The sequence below is a fragment of the Bos indicus genome, chromosome X (assembly GCF_029378745.1).
Source record: "Bos indicus isolate NIAB-ARS_2022 breed Sahiwal x Tharparkar chromosome X, NIAB-ARS_B.indTharparkar_mat_pri_1.0, whole genome shotgun sequence".
Lineage (NCBI taxonomy): Eukaryota > Metazoa > Chordata > Mammalia > Artiodactyla > Bovidae > Bos > Bos indicus.
The window spans coordinates 14,361,418-14,377,625 of NC_091789.1; the positions used below are offsets into that span (position 1 = coordinate 14,361,418).

The following is a 16,208-nucleotide window of genomic DNA, read 5'->3' on the forward strand; positions in this document are numbered from 1 at the left end:
TTACAAAATTTTGTTGTTTTCTGTCAAACCTCAACATGAATCAGCCATAGGTATACATATATCCCCTCCCTCTTGAACCTCAAGAGGAACCACAATATGATGGGCATATTGTGCCCATCTTTGCATGAAATATTCCCTTGGTACCTCTAATTTTCTTGAAGAGCTCTCTAGTCATTCCGATTCTGTTGTTTTTCTCGATTTCTTTGGATTGATCACTTTAACATTATAAAGGTTAAAAGATATACTATAAAATATTGAGAAAATATATGAAGAAGAAAAATATCCAGTAATCCCACTAGCTAGTAATGTCTGTGCTTTATTAATATGCTGTCTAGGTTGGTCAGAGCTTTTCTTCCAAGGAGCAAGCATCTTTTAATATCATGGCTACAGTTACCATCTGCATTGATTTTGGAGCCCAAGAAAATAAAATTTGTCACTGTTTCCATTGTTTCCCCATCTATTTGCCATGAAGTGATGGGACCAGATGCCATGATCTTCGTTTTCTGAATGTTGAGTTTTAAGCCAGCTTTTTCACTCTCCTCTTTGACTTTCATCAAGAGCCTCTTTAGTTCCTCTTTACTTTCTGCCATAACGATGGTATCATCTGTATATATGAGGTTATTGATATTTCTCCTGGCAGTCTTGATTCCAGCTTGTGGTTCATCCAGCCTGGCATTTTGCATGATGTTCTCTGCATATAAGTTAAATAATCAGGGTGACAATATACAGCCTTGACATACTCCTTTCCCAAATTGGAACCAGTCTTGTGCTCCATGTTCAGTTTTAACGATTGCTTCTTGACCTGCATACAGATTTCTCTGGAGGCAGGTGAGGTGGGCTGGTATTCCCATCTCTTGAAAAATTTTCCACAGCTTGTTGTGATCTACACAGTCAAAGGCTTTAGCGTAGTCAATGAAGCAGAAGCAGATGTTTTTCTGGAATTCTCATGCTTTTTCTATGATCCAGCATATGTTGGCAATTTGACCTCTGATTCGTCTGCCTGTTTTAAATCCAGCTTGAACATCTGGAAGTTATTGGTTCATGTACTGTTGAAGCCTAGCTTGGAGAATTTTGAGTATTAATTTGCTAGCATGTGAGATGAGTGCAGTTGTGTGGTAGTTTGAACATTCTTTGGCACTGCCTTTCTTTGGGATTGGAATGAAGACTGACTTTTACCAGTCCTGTGGCCACTGCTAAGTTTTCCAAATTTGCTAGCATATTGAGTGCAGTACTTTCACAGCATCATATTTTAGGATATGAAATAGATCAACTGGAATTCTGTCACCTCCACTAGCTTTGTTTGTAGTGATGCTTCATAAGGCCCACTTGACTTTGGACTCTAGGATGTCTGATTCTGGGTGAGTGATCACACCATCGTGGTTATCTGGGTCATGAAGATCTTTTTTTGTATAGTTCTTCTGTGTATTCTTGCCACGTCTTCTTAATATTTCCTGCTTCTGTTAGGTCCCTACCATTTCTGTCCTTTATTGAGCCCATCTTTGCATGAAATGTTCCCTTGATATCTCTAATTTTCTTGAAGAGATCTCTGGTCATTCCCATTTTGTTGTTTTTCTCCATTTCTTTGGATTGATTACTTTAACACTATAAAAATTAAAAGATATACTATAAAAAATTGAGAAAATATATAAAGAATAAAAATATTCAGTAATCCCACTAACTAGAAATATCACTGTTGACATTTTGTCCTGTTATCTTCCAGTCTTGTATATATACTTTGGGTTTTTTGTTTTGTTCCTATAACATGTTATCCTATGTTAATCACTTAAGTTTGTAATATTAAGTAAGACGACTAGTTCAGTTCAGTTCAGTTGCTCAGTCCGACTCTTTGCGACCCCATGAATCACAGCACGCCAGGCCTCCCTGTCCATCACCAACTCCTGGAGTTTACTCAAACTCATGTCCATCGAGTCGGTGATGCCACCCAGCCATCTCATCCTCTGTCATCCCCTTCTCCTCCTGCCCCCAACCCCTCCTAGCATCAGAGTCTTTTCCAATGAGTCAGCTCTTCCCATGAGATGGCCAAAGTACTAGAGTTTCAGCTTTAGCATCAGTCCTTCCAAGGAACACCCAGGACTGATCTCCTTTAGGATGGACTGGTTGGATCTCCTTGCAGTCCAAGGGACTCTCAAGAGTCTTCTCCAACACCACAGTTCAAAAGCATCAATTCTTCGGCACTCAGCTTTCTTCACAGTCCAACTCTCATATCCATATATGACCACAGGAAAAACCATAGCCTTGACTAGACGGACCTTTGTTGACAAAGTCATGTCTCTGCTTTTGAATATGCTATCTAGGTTGGTCATAACTTTCCTTCCAAGGGATAAGTGTCTTTTAATTTCATGGCTGCAATCACCATCTGCAGTGATTTTGGAGCCCCCCAAAATAAAGTCTGACACTTTTTCCACTGTTTCCCCATCTATTTGCCATGAAGTGATGGAACCAGATGCCATGATCTTCGTTTTCTGAATGTTGAGCTTTCAGCCAACTTTTTCACTCTCCTCTTTTACTTTCATCAAGAGGCTTTTTAGTTCCTCTTCACTTTCTGCCATAAGGGTGGTGTCATCTGCATATCTGAGGTTATTGATTTTCTCCCAGCAATCATGATTCCAGCTTGTGCTTCTTCCAGCATTTCTCATGATGTACTCTGCCCATAAGTTAAATAAGCAGGGTGACAATGTACAGCCTTGACGAACTCCTTTTCCTATTTGGAACCAGTCCGTTGTTCCATGTCCAGTTCTAACTGTTGCTTCCTGACCTACATATAGGTTTCTCAAGAGGCAGGTCAGGTGGTCTGGTATTCCCATCTCTTCCAGAAATTTCCACAGTTTATTGTGATCCACACAGTCAAAGGCTTTCGCATAGTCAATAAAGCAGAAATAGATGTTTTTCTGGAACTCTCTTGCTTTTTCAATGATCCGGCAGATGTTGGCAGTTTGATCTCTGGTTCCTCTGCCTTTTCTAAAACCAGCTTGAACATCTGAAAGTTCACGGTTCACGTCTTGCTGAAGCCTGGCTTGGAGAATTTTGAGCATTACTTTCCTAGCGTGTGAGATGAGTGCAATTGTGCGGTAGTTTGAGCATTCTTTGGCATTGCCTTTCTTTGGGATTGGAATGAAAACTGATCTTTTCCAGTCCTGTGGCCACTGCTGAGTTTTCCAAATTTGCTGGCATATTGAGTGCATCATCTTTCAGGATTTGAAATAGCTCAACTGGAATTCCATCACCTCCACTAGCTTTGTTCGTAGTGATGCTTTCTAAGGCCCACTTGACTTCACATTCCAGGATGTCTGGCTCTAGGTGAGTGATTACACCGTCGTGATTATCTGGGTCGTGAAGATCTTTTTGTACAGTTCTTCTGTGTATTCTTGCCACCTCTTCTTAATATCTTCTGCTTCTGTTAGGTCCGTACCATTTCTGTCCTTTATCGAGCCCATCTTTGCATGAAATATCCCCTTGGTATCTCTAATTTTCTTGAAGAGATCTCTAGTCTTTCCCATTCTGTTGTTTTCCTCTATTTCTTTGCATTGATCACTGAGCAAGGCTTTCTTATCTCTCCTTGCTATTCTTTGGAACTCTGCATTCAGATGCTTATATCTTTCCTTTTCTCCTTTGCTTTGCTCTTCTCTTCTTTTCACAGCTATTTGTAAGGCCTCCCCAGACAGCCATTTTACTTTTTTGCATTTCTTTTCCATGGGGATGGTCTTAATTCCTGTCTCCTGTACAATGTCACGAACCCCCGTCCATAGTTAATCAGGCACTCTATCTAAACAGATCTAGTCCCTTAAATCTATTTTTCACTTCCACTGTATAATCATAGGGGATTTGATTTACATACCTGAATGGTCTAGTGGTTTTCCCCACTTTCTTCAATTTAAGTCTGAATTTGGCGATAAGGAGTTCATGATCTGAGTCACAGTCAGCCCCCGGTCTTGTTTTTGCTGACTGTATAGAGCTTCTCCATCTTTGGCTGCAAAGAATATAATCAGTCTGATTTCAGTGTTGACCATCTGGTGATGTCCATGTGTAGAGACTTCTCTCATGTTGTTGGAAAAGGGTGTTTGCTATGACCAGTGCGTTCTCTAGACAAAACTTGATTAGCCTTTGCCCTGCTTCATTCTGTATTCCAAGGCCGAATTTGCCTGTTACTCCAGGTGTTTCTTGACTTCCTACTTTTTCATTCCAGTCCCCTATAATGAAAAGGACATCTTTTTTGGATGTTAGTTCTAAAAAGTCTTGTAGGTCTTCATAGAACCATTCAACTTCAGCTTCTTAAGCGTTACTGGTTGGGGCATAGGCTGGGATTACTATGATATTGAATGGTTTGCCTTGGAAATGAACAGAGATCATTCTGTCGTTTTTGAGATTGCTTCCAAGTACTGCATTTCGGACTCTTTTGTTGACCATGATGGCTACTCCATTTCTTCTAAGGGATTCCTGCCCACAGTAGTAGATATAATGGTCATCTGGGTTAAATTCACCTATTCCAGTCCATTTTAGTTCGCTGATTCCTAGAATGTCGACATTCACTCTTGCCATCTCTTGTTTGACCACTTCCAATTTGCCTTGATTCATGGACCTGACATTCCAGGTTCCTATGCAATATTGCTCTTTACAGCATTGGACCTTGCTTCTATCACCAGTCACATCCACAACTGGGTATTGTTTTTGCTTTGGCTCCATCCCTTCATTCTTTCTGGATTTATTTGTTCACTGATCTCCAATAGCATATTGGGCACCTACGGACCTGGGGAGTTCCTCTTTCAGTATCCTATCATTTTGCCTTTTCATACTCTTCATGGGGTTCTCAAGGCAAGAATACTGAAGTGGTTTGCCATTCGCTTCTCCAGTGGACCACATTCTGTCAGACCTCTCCACCATGACCCGCCCATCTTGGGTGGCCCCACACGGCATGGCTTAGTTTCATTGAGTTAGACAAGGTTGTGGTCTGTGTGATCAGATTGACTAGTTTTCTGTGATTATGGTTTCAGTGTGTCTGCCCTCTGGTGCCTTCTTGCAATACCTACCGTGTTATTTGGGTTTCTCTTACCCTGGACGTGGGGTATCGTCACAGCTGCTCCAGCAAAGCACAGCCGCTGCTCCTTACCTTGGACGTAAGGACCTTGCTCCCTCTCCCCTCGTCCTCGTCCAAGACTACTAGTAGTACAGAGTATAATGGGAAATTCATTGATAGGTTCTTAAAAGGGAGAGACTCACTTTTATTCTTTCTTTATAATTTTCCCTAACTGTGCTGTGCTGTGCTGTGCTTAGTTGCTCAGTCGTGTCTGACTCTTTGCGACCCCATGGACTGTAGCCCTCCAGGCTCCTCTTTCCATGGGTACTCTCCAGGCAAGAATACTGGAGTGGGTTGCTGTGCCTTCCACCAGGGGATCTCCCCAACCCAGGGATCGAACCCACATCTGCATTACAGGCAGATTTTTACCTTCTGAGCCACCAGGGAATGTCAAACATATAGAAAAGTTGAAAGAGCACAACAATGAACAGAACCTACACATCTGGATTAAATGACTCAAAGTTTAGTCATATTTGCTTTATCTACTTACGTATATATATATACACATATGCGTGCCCAGCCCCCCACACACACTCTTTCTTTTTGCTAAACTATTTGAAAGGCAGTTGCAGACATCATAGTACTCCCCTAAGTACTTCATTATGCATATCCTAAGAATAAGGGCATTCTTCTACATAATGACAGTAAAAGCTCCAATATTTTGGCCACCTGATGTGAAGAACTGACTCATTAGAAAGGCACTGATGCTGGAAAAGATTGAAGGCAGGAAGAGAAGGGGACAACACAGGATGAGATGGCTGGATAGCATCACTGACTCAATGGACATGAGTTTGAGCAGCTCTGGGAGATGGTAAAGGACAGGGAAGCCTGGCGTTCTGCGGTCCATGGGGCCACAAAGAATTGGACATGACTGAGTGACTGAACAACAACAACAAATTGTCACACCTCAGAAAATTTATGAGTCCCTAATACCTAACACCCAGTCCATATTCAGTTTTCTTATAAAATGTTTCCTTGCACTTCCCCTGTATTTCCTGTATGCTGGAGGTTAGATCTGTTGGCTTGATTAGATGCACGTGAAATGTTTTTGGTGAGAGAGCTGCATAGGTGACCTTGTATGTCACATTGCACCACAGCAAGAGGCACATAATGTTAGGTTGTCCCCAAATTAGTGATGCCAAGTTTGTTCACTTGTTAAGATACTGTCCACCACCTCTTACCATAATAAAAGATAAGTCTTTCCCCCTTTGCAATTAGCAGGTAATGTTTATGGTGATATATCTAACAACAACATGTATATATCCTGTTACTTAATAACCTTTCATCAGTGGCATCCATCAATGATACTTGAGGTTTGCTTTTTGATAAAAAGGCCCTTTGAGGTATCCTATCTTGATTAGTCTAATTTAAAACCAGAAAATTAAAGTAACTAGAACTCTTTCACAAACTAATGGGCTAGGAGAAAGACAAAGACAGAGCAATAAATAGAATTGGAGATTTTTTCAGGGGAACATAACTACTTAATTTTTATTTAAAATAATCTTTTAATTGTAATAAAATATATATAACACAATTTTACATAGTTGTACAACCAGTCTGCAGAATTCTTTTCGTCCTGCAAAACTGGGACTCTGTACCCATTAAACAACAGCATGCCATTTCATCCTCCCCCAGCCCCTGGCCACCAGCCTTTTATTATCTCATTATGAATTTGATGGTTCTGGGTACCTTGTGTAAGTGGAATCATACAGTATTTATCTTTTAATTACTGGTTTATTTCATTTAGCATAATGTCCTCAAGGTTCAACCATGTTGTCACATGGGTCAGAATTCCTTTTTTAAAGCTGAACAATATTATATACATACACCGCATTTTGTTAATCCATTCATCCATTGATGAACATTTAGTTTGTTTCTGTATTTTGGCTCTTGCGAATAATGCTGCTGGGAACATGGATGTGCAGATGCCTTTTCAAGACTGGTTTCAATTCTTTGTGTATATACCCAGAAGTGGGACTGCTGGATCGTATGATAATTCTGTTTAATTTTTTGAGGAATTGAAAATGGCTACTTTTACAATCCAGGCTATTTACATCATCCAGACATATAAGGTAAAGAAGTGAAATACATTGTGTTATGTATTCTTTTGACTCCCAGCTGGCACTAATGGTAAAAAACCCACTTGCCAGCGTAAGAGACGTGGGTTCTATCCCTGGGTCGGGAAGATCCCCTGGAGGAGGAAATGGCAACCCACTCCAGTATTCTTGCCTGGAGAATCCAATAGACAGAATAGCCTAGCAGGCTACAGTCCAGGGGTTGCAAAGTGTCGGACGTGACTGAGCAACTTAGCACATTCTTTTGACACAGACACATATTATTTACATATTAAAATACAGGAATCTTTTTTTTATTTCAACAGGGAAGTATGTTTGCATTTATCTTCAAACACAGGGCCCTTTTTGTCTGTATTTTATTTTCTTGCTTTGATTGTAATAAAATGGGTACTGGAAACATTTCATTTTCCCTGGAAGCATTTCCCTTTCTTCCTAACTCCATTGTAAGAAATAACAGCAGGAGTGCAGTAAGAAAGTGACTGGCGCTTAGGTCAGGGTTGGAGAGACAGTAGTGCGGTGACCTGGAGAGCACTTGCCCTGTTCATTGCTGCCGTGCACCATGGGAGTCCATGGCGCATGGCGCTTTCAGGAGAGCTGAAAATCTGCATTTCTGTGTGAAGTATCCATTCCTGTGGTAGTTTTTTTTGGTGTTTTTGTTTTTTATTTGTTGACAGCTAATTCAGCCGTCTAGGAAATACTGTGTAGGCCACACAAAACATGTCTGTGACCAAAATTCACCCCGTGGGGCCATACTTTTCACCAAATTAATCTTCTGGGGCTACCTTCTAACAGAGTTGAGCAGGTGGAAGGGACAGAGAGGAAGGTACTGCTGGGCAAACCAGCCTGACCAGCAGAATCAAGTATCTGATGATAGCACAGCTCCATCACGTCCACTTTATGAATTGCATTTGGGAATTTAGAGAGGATTGAACTCTAATTTTACCAGGTATCCCAGAAAGCAGTTATTCCTCCTGGTATCTTATTTTCAGTTTTTTATCAAATTATTTTAAATTTTATTTTTTGGCCACGTCACACAGCATGTGGGATATTAGCTCCCCAACCAGGGATCAAACTCATGCCCCCTAGATGGGAAGCATGGAGTCATAACCACTGAACCACCAGGGAAGTCCCTCAGTTTTTTAAATGATATTTAAACACAGTTATAAAAGTAAAATATTCCTTGTAAAGAATTTTACATAGATTTGTCATTTGTGTATATACCTCTCCTCCTAAAGTTAGAATGCTCAGTCACTTCAGTCGTGTCTGATGCTTTGTGAACCCATGGATTATAGCCCACCAGGCTCCTCTGTCCATGGGATTTCTCAGCCAAGAATACTGGAATGAGTTGCCATTTGTTACTCCAGGGGATCTTCCTGACCCAGGAATCGAACCCGCGTCTCCCATGTCTCCTACATTGGCAGGTAGATTCTTTACCCACTGAGCCACCTGGGAAACCCAGTTAGAATAACGCTATCTCTTCCCTTCTTTAGCATTATAAGCATTTTCCTGTGTTATTCTTATTCTTCAAAAACATGACTTTTTAATGCTCTAGCAACCCTGTGTTGTAGTGTAAGCTGTGATGGGAATAGTGTGCTTGTGACTGAAGAGCTGGTAGTGTTACTGCAGGAGGACTTGGAAGGACATACACTTTGCCTTGGCCTTCTCCCTGGCTGTGTCATACCTTTTGTGTGATCCTAATGTATCCTTTCTGCACATCCTAAATTCTGTGAATTAAACTCGAAAGCTCTCCTCTCCCTACTGACTTCTGCTTCGTGCTTTTATTTTTTAAATTATTTATTTATTTATTCTTGGCTTTGCTGGGTCTTTGTTGCTGTGCGTGGACTTTCTCTGGTTGTGGCAAGTGGAAGCTACTTTTCATTGCAGTGTGTGGGATTTTCATTGTGGTGGATTCTCCTGTTGTGGACCACGGACTCTAGGGCGGGCTCAATAGTTGTTGCTCCAAGGCTTAGTTACTGCTGGCCATGTGGGATCCTCCCGGACCAGGGATTGAACCCGTTTTCCCTGCATTGGCAGGTGGTTTCCCAACCACTGGACCACCAGGGAAGCCCAACATCTTTATTGAGATAATTCACAGACCATAAAATTTGCCATCTTAAAGTATATATTTTAATGTTTTTTGGATATCCACAGACTTGTACAGCCATCACCACTGTCTAAGTTTAGAACATCTCATCACCAGAGGAAAAAACCCTATACCCATTCATAGTCACTTCTCACAACCTCCAACCCTCCCAGACCTAGGCAACCACTAATCTGCTTTTTGTCTCTCTAGATTTCCCAATTCTGGCATTTCATGTAAATGTAATTATACAATATGTGGCATTTATGACTGGCTTCTTTAGTTTACCATACTATTCGAAAAGTTTCATCTGTGTTTTAGCATTTATCAGTACTTCATTTCTGTTTATGGCTGAATAATAATTCTATTGTATGTACATACCACATTTTGTTTATCCTTTCATCAATTAATAAGTATTTATTTGTACTTTTGGGCTATTATGAATGTTACATATGTACATTATGTATGTTATGAACATTTATGTACAAGTTTTTGCATAAATTCATGTTTAATTCTCCTGGGTATATCTGGATGTGAAATTGATTGGTCATATAGTAATTCTTTGTTTAACTTTTTCAGGAATTGCCAAAGTGTTTATCACAGTGGCTACTCTATATGGTATTCCCACCAGCAGTATATAATTGTATATCTTCTTTGGAGAAATGTCTATTTAGATCTTCTGCACATTTTAAAAATTGGGTTGTTTGTCTTTTTATTGTTGAGTTGTAGCAGTTCTTTATATATTTTGGATACTAGTCCATATATTAATATAATATATGCTTTGTACTAGTCCAGATACATGATTTGCAAATATTTTCTCCCATTGTGTGGGTTGTCATTTTTCTAACCACAAGAATGTTTAATTATGATGAAGTCTATTTGTCTATTTTTCTTTTGTTGTTTGTGTCTTAGGTGTCATATCAATGATTTTATTTTTAGTACAGTAAGTGAATTGGGTATTTATAAGTATTTCAGTATATGCAGTTGATGTGAAATAGTGATCTTATGCTGCAGACTTGGATTTTTTTCTGCCATTTTAAAATTCCTGACCTATTTTGTTCACCCTTTGACTCAACTCACTACCAATGTATTTCCCCAGTGTCTCATGTCACTTATGTTTTATAGGGTGTTGTCCCAACTGCTCAGCGGGCTGCCATCGTCGTGGGAGTAGAGCTACCAGTCTATGATATTACGAAGAAACACTTGATATTGTCAGGGCTGATGGGAGATACAATCTTAACTCACTTTGTGTAAGTCTGATAGGTTGTGTTCATTCCGTATTGTCAGTACTTCAAGCACAAAAAGCATCTTTCACTGAAGTCCTCACCTAGAATTGATAATGAGTACATATGGCCTAAATACCTTTTTCTCTCTCATCACCAGAACTTCAAGCCTTCTGATAAACGTATAGAGATTCCAGATGCAATAGGCACTTTCGTACTTGGGAGCAGTGTCTAATTCCAGATGTCTGCAGTATTTGCATTTGTTCATATATAGACTCTATACCTAATAAACTCATCCATTATTTGCTTTGATTAATTTTGGGTCAGAAAGCAAATTTTCTCAATGATAAACAGAATAAAAGGGTGAAATTTTATAGGGCTTGTGAAGCAAGACCACAGTTTTGGACTGAAATGTTGCTCATTTCATCTTACATTTTCTTCATCTTGCAACTTTTATGATATTTTAATACTTAAATTCCTTTTGCATATGATGTTGTGACTTGAAAAGTTTACATAACTAATAGATGATGCATAATACTTCCTGCTTAGGAAACTTGCTAGACTTACGAACTCTTTAAAAAAAAAAAAAAAGGCTATCTGAATTTTGGATTGAAAAGTGAAGGGGACAGCTTTTGACTAATGTCTCTTTAGTAAAGATTTCCTTTCTCTTTAGATTGTAATAAAAGAGCAAGTGCCAGGTTTTATGTGGTGTCTGACTCATTGTACATTTATGTTTGACCTAATTTCTGTTTACGCGGGCAGAGATGGAAGTGGGGCAGTCTGTCTTCTTACAGTTTTTATCTTTAGTTCCAGCTTTACATGTGGCTTGGCTGGGGCTCTGGCTTCCAATCCAGTTGATGTGGTACGAACTCGCATGATGAACCAGAGGGCAATTGTGGGCCACGTGGACCTCTATAAGGGCACCTTGGATGGCATTTTAAAGGTACGCACATAGTGAACTTGGATCGTATTTTTTTATTTTCTTTGATGTCTCAGACTTGCAGTCCTTACTCTTAGGTGCTGCTCTGAAGATGGAAGAATCATTATATCTATTTTTAGTAGCCTCTCAGAGTAATTCCCAGGTAGGAAAACTGTCTCCTTGGTAATCTGCTGATGCTTAGTGGTCCTTGACATTATTATTCCAGTTTGAATGCTTAAGACTGCAGGATACCTTATCAATAGCACCATGTAGAATTACGGATGAAAAGGACCTGACATATTCCACATTTGCCCACTTTAGACAAGGCAGAGATGCTGTAATAGAAAATCTGATACTTGATTCTAGTTCAGTATTGTACTATTGTTCCCAGTTTGGCTTTGAAAGTTTCTGCTGTGTTATATTTGTAGAAAGCTGAGAATCATACAGGTATTATGCATTATATAACCACTAGTAATAATACTTCTAAAAAAGCAAATTTGGAGCTAAAATATACTATCATATGGTTTCTCTGCTGTTATCAGTTTAGTTAATTATTATCTATCAGATACCATTTTATTTTTTTTTTAGACAATGTTACAGTTTTTATTTTCAGTCATGCACATCTCATATCAAAAATTTAAAGGGGAAAAGCCAGTTTATTACATTTGTCCATATATTTACCATTTCCTTTGCTCTTCCTTCTATCTTGAATTTCTAATTACTTTGGTATCATTTCTCTTCCACCTGTGAAATTTATTTTAGCACTTACTTTTGTGCAGGTACATTGGCAATTAATTATTTTAGTTTTCCTCCAACTGAGAATGTCCCTTTTTCATCTTTATTTCAAAAAATTATTAATATCATTTTTTTAACTTTACAATATTGTATTGGTTTTGCCATATATCAACATGAATCCGCCAGAGGTATACATAATTTATTTTATTAATATTTTATTTTTAATTAATTAGTTATTGGTTGTGCTGGGTCTTCATCCTCCTGGATCAGGGATCAGACCCATGTCCCCTGTATTGGCAGGTGGATTCTTATTCACTACCACCAGGGAAGTCCCCAGGGACCATTTTAGTAGAAACAGAGAAATGACAATGTACCGCAGTGTACCACAGGTATACAATGGAGAAGCAATGGAAACCCACTCCAGTACTCTTGCCTGGAAAATCCCATGGATGGAGGAGCCTGGTAGGCTGCAGTCCATGGGGTCACTAGGAGTCGGACATGACTGAGTGACTTCACTTTCACTTTTCACTTTCATGCATTGGGGAAGGAAATGGCAACCCACTCCAATGTTCTTGCCTGGAGAATCCCAGGGATGGGGGAGCCTGATGGGCTGCCATCTATAGGGTCGCACAGAGTCGGACATGACTGAAGTGACTTAGCAGCAGCAGCAGCTATACAAACAGATAATCAACACATCTTGTTAAGTGATAAACTCAGGGCTCTATGGGAGGAAATTTTAGTCCAGTTTGGAAATTTGGGATAGGTTTCCTGTAGATGGAAGAATACTGAATATAATAACTTACATCTGTTGAGTGCTTTACTATGTACCAGAGACTGTTCTAACGAGACTTACATGTATTCATTCATTTAATCCTCACAGTTACAGCACACTGAAGCACTAAGAGGTTAACTAACCTGCCCAAGGTTTCACAGCTAATAGGTGGGAGAGCTGGGATTTCAACTCAGACCATTGGTTTCAAATCAACATTTTTAACTACACTGTGGTGCCTTCCCTATGTTGGTGGCTGAGGGTTAGTTAAGTTATGAAGGATATTAAATGCTATGTTGAGATGCTTGGCTTATTTTTTTTAGTTTATGAGGAGCTGTAGATTTAATCAGGTCAGATTTATGTTTTAAATAGATCATGCTGGCTTTGTGGAGAATGGATCTAAGACAGTGGTTCTCAATCTTAAGTGCACATTGGAATCACCTGGGGAATGTTCTCAGCTTCTGTGCTCACCTTAGACCCCTGACATCAGAATAGAGGTCCCCACCCTCTGGGGTTTAATGCCTGATGATCTTAAATGGAGCTGATGTAATAGTAATGGAAATAAAGTGCACAACAAATGTAGTACACTTGAATTATCTCAAAACCATCTTGCTCTTCCAGTCCATGGGAAAATTGTCTTCTATGAAACTGATCTCTGGTGCCAGAAAGGATGGTGACCACTGCTCAGAATGTCTGGAGTAGGAGCCAGGTTGTCAGGATTTTCAAAACTCCTCAGGTGATTGCAATGTTCACCCAAAGTTGAAAACCATAAAACCAAGGGAATAAGCCTGAAAACTTTAACATGCATCTGTACCACCTGGAAAGTGAAGGTGAAGTCACTCAGTCGTGTCCGACTCTTTGCGACCCTGTGGACTGTAGCCTACCAGGCTTCTCTGTCCATGGGATTCTCCAGGCAAGAGTACTGGAGTGGGTTACCATTTCCTGCTCCAGGGGATCTTCCCGACCCAGGGATCAAACCCGGGTCTCCTGCATTGGAGGCAGATGCTTTAACCTCTGAGCCACCAGGGAAGCCCACCTGGAGGCCTTGTTAAAATGCAGATGGCTAGGCCCCATCACCAGACTGTGATTTAGCAAGTTTGGAGTACACCTGAGAATTTGCATTTCTAACCAGTTCCCAGGCAATACTGATGCTGCTAGTTTGGGACCACACTTAGAGAACTGCTGACCTAGGGATAGGGAAACTTAGTGGAAGGCTCTTAGAGTGGCCTGAGCAAGAGGTGATGAGAGGCTGAACTTGGCATGAATAATAGGGATAGAGCTGAGAATAATTTAATTGATAAAGTCAACAGGATTTGGTTGACTTGGTGTGGAGAGGTGGGGGAGAAAGAAGATGTCAGAGATAACTTCCCAGTTTTTGGTTTTGGTGACCATGTGGTGACTTTTATTGACAGAGATATTACAGGAAAAGGAGCAGGTTTTGTGGGAGACATCACAGTTCTGAGATACTTAGTTTGAGGTGCGTGAGGAATACCCAGTGAATATATTTGGATATCCTAGTCTTAACTTGGAGGTTCAGGGGTGGAGGTAAGAACTTGAGGAAACAGTAGTGTACAGGTGTTACATAACTGTGGAGGGGGAGACCAAGGAGAGCAGGAAGAAGAGTTCACAAGTTTGTTGCTTTCATCACACACTGGAGTATTGTAAAGCTCCTTCCATTACTAGTGATTCACAGAAGCAATGATTCTCATACTCTGAAGAGTAGAATTTTGCAAAAGCTCTCCTTTCTATTTCTAACATGCTCACCCTTCCACTTGCCAATCACTGGTATAGAGGGAGAAGAGTAGGGCCAAAGAAAGAACTCCCAATTTTTAAGGGCTTGACAGATGAGGAACTCAGGAAAGACACCAAAAGATAACAGTTCAAAGATATGAGGGAACTTACAAGAGATACTATTGTCATAGAAGCCAAAGGAGAAATGAGTTTCAAGAATGGATGAGAAGTTATTTAATACTAAATAACTGGGGTGGAGAGATCCAGTATAAGGGCTGCAAAGTCTGTTGGGTTTCATGTTTTCTAGAGGAGGTTTGCTGGATTGGTGTTTGCAAAAGCCAGATTGCTGCCCACTGGAGAGTGTGTTTAATCCTTCATTCATTTTTTGCAAAATTGTTCAAGTGTCTTTTGTGCTAGTACTGTTCTAGGTTAGTGAACAAAAAAGTCCCGGCCTTTGTGACATTTTAATTCTAATAGGAAGAGACAGATAAACCCATAGGAAGTGAGGATAAGTAGACAAGTGTAAAATACTCTTTCAAGAAGGTTGGCCAAGAGGAGATCGAGGGTACAGTAATATAGTAATAGTTAGCATTTATTGAATGCTTATTACGTACCACACACTATAGAGTATATCCTTTAACTATCAGCAACCATGTAGAGTAGATAATATCTTTGCCATTTTATAAATGAGAGAACTTAGGTTCAGAGTAGCTAAGTATTTACCCAAGATTACATACCTAGTAAGTAGCAGATCTGGGATTTAAATCAGGGTTCGTCTGATTCCAAAGTTTATACTCATAACTACTATGCCGTATGGTATCGTCAGAAACATATTTTCGTGTTGACAGTAAACTTTATGTACTTATATTTACCAGCCATTCATTTATTTGCTATTAAAACAACTTTGCTCTATATTGTCATCATACTTTATTATTTTATCTGTAAGAGTACACTTGGGTGAATGGAATGATGCATTCCTCTTTGATTTAGAAATGAGCAGCTGTACATCTCATCCTCTTAACCTCTATCTGCAAACACTTGAATTGCTTCTCATTGACACAAAGCTCATATTATTAGATCCCTTTTTACTTCTTACAGCCTTATCTTTGCTACCTTTATTCTATATTCCAGACAGACTGAACAGGTTCTAGTACTAGACTTCGTTTCATTGCCAAGTTTCACCCATGCCATGTACTTTGTTAGATGGCTAGCTCCTATCATTCTTCAGATTGCATTATTTTTTAATATTTTTTAGCATGTGTGAGAATTCTATTCCTTTTTATTTTTTTAAAAACATTTTTGAACAGTTTTTTTTTTGGCTGTGCCACATGGCATGTGGGATCTTTTCTCTCTTTGCTTTGTTTTTTGAAAATTTATTTATTTTTAATTGAAGGATAATACTGTAAAGAAATTATTTAAAAATTTTTAATTGGAGAATAATTGCTTTACAATGTTGTGTTGGTTTCCGCCATAAGATTGCGTTATTTTCATAAGTGCCTTCCCTGACCATTAAACTATATATGTGTGTAGTTTTATGTTCTTGTTCTCTCATAGCATTTATTATATTTTGAAAAACATCGTTTT

At 39.5% G+C, this 16,208-nt stretch overlaps 1 protein-coding gene across 5 annotated transcripts in view; it reads left to right on the top strand.

Moving 5' to 3' along the window:
* SLC25A14 (solute carrier family 25 member 14) overlaps positions 1 to 16,208 on the top strand; it is a 40,178-nt gene that overhangs the window by 18,111 nt on the left and 5,859 nt on the right. For all 5 annotated transcript variants that reach the window (XM_070784708.1, XM_070784710.1, XM_070784711.1 and 2 more), the window contains 2 exons: positions 10,373 to 10,497; positions 11,278 to 11,413. In XM_070784708.1, the coding sequence (XP_070640809.1) occupies positions 10,373 to 10,497; positions 11,278 to 11,413 (261 nt within the window). The remainder of the gene's footprint in view (positions 1 to 10,372; positions 10,498 to 11,277; positions 11,414 to 16,208) is intronic.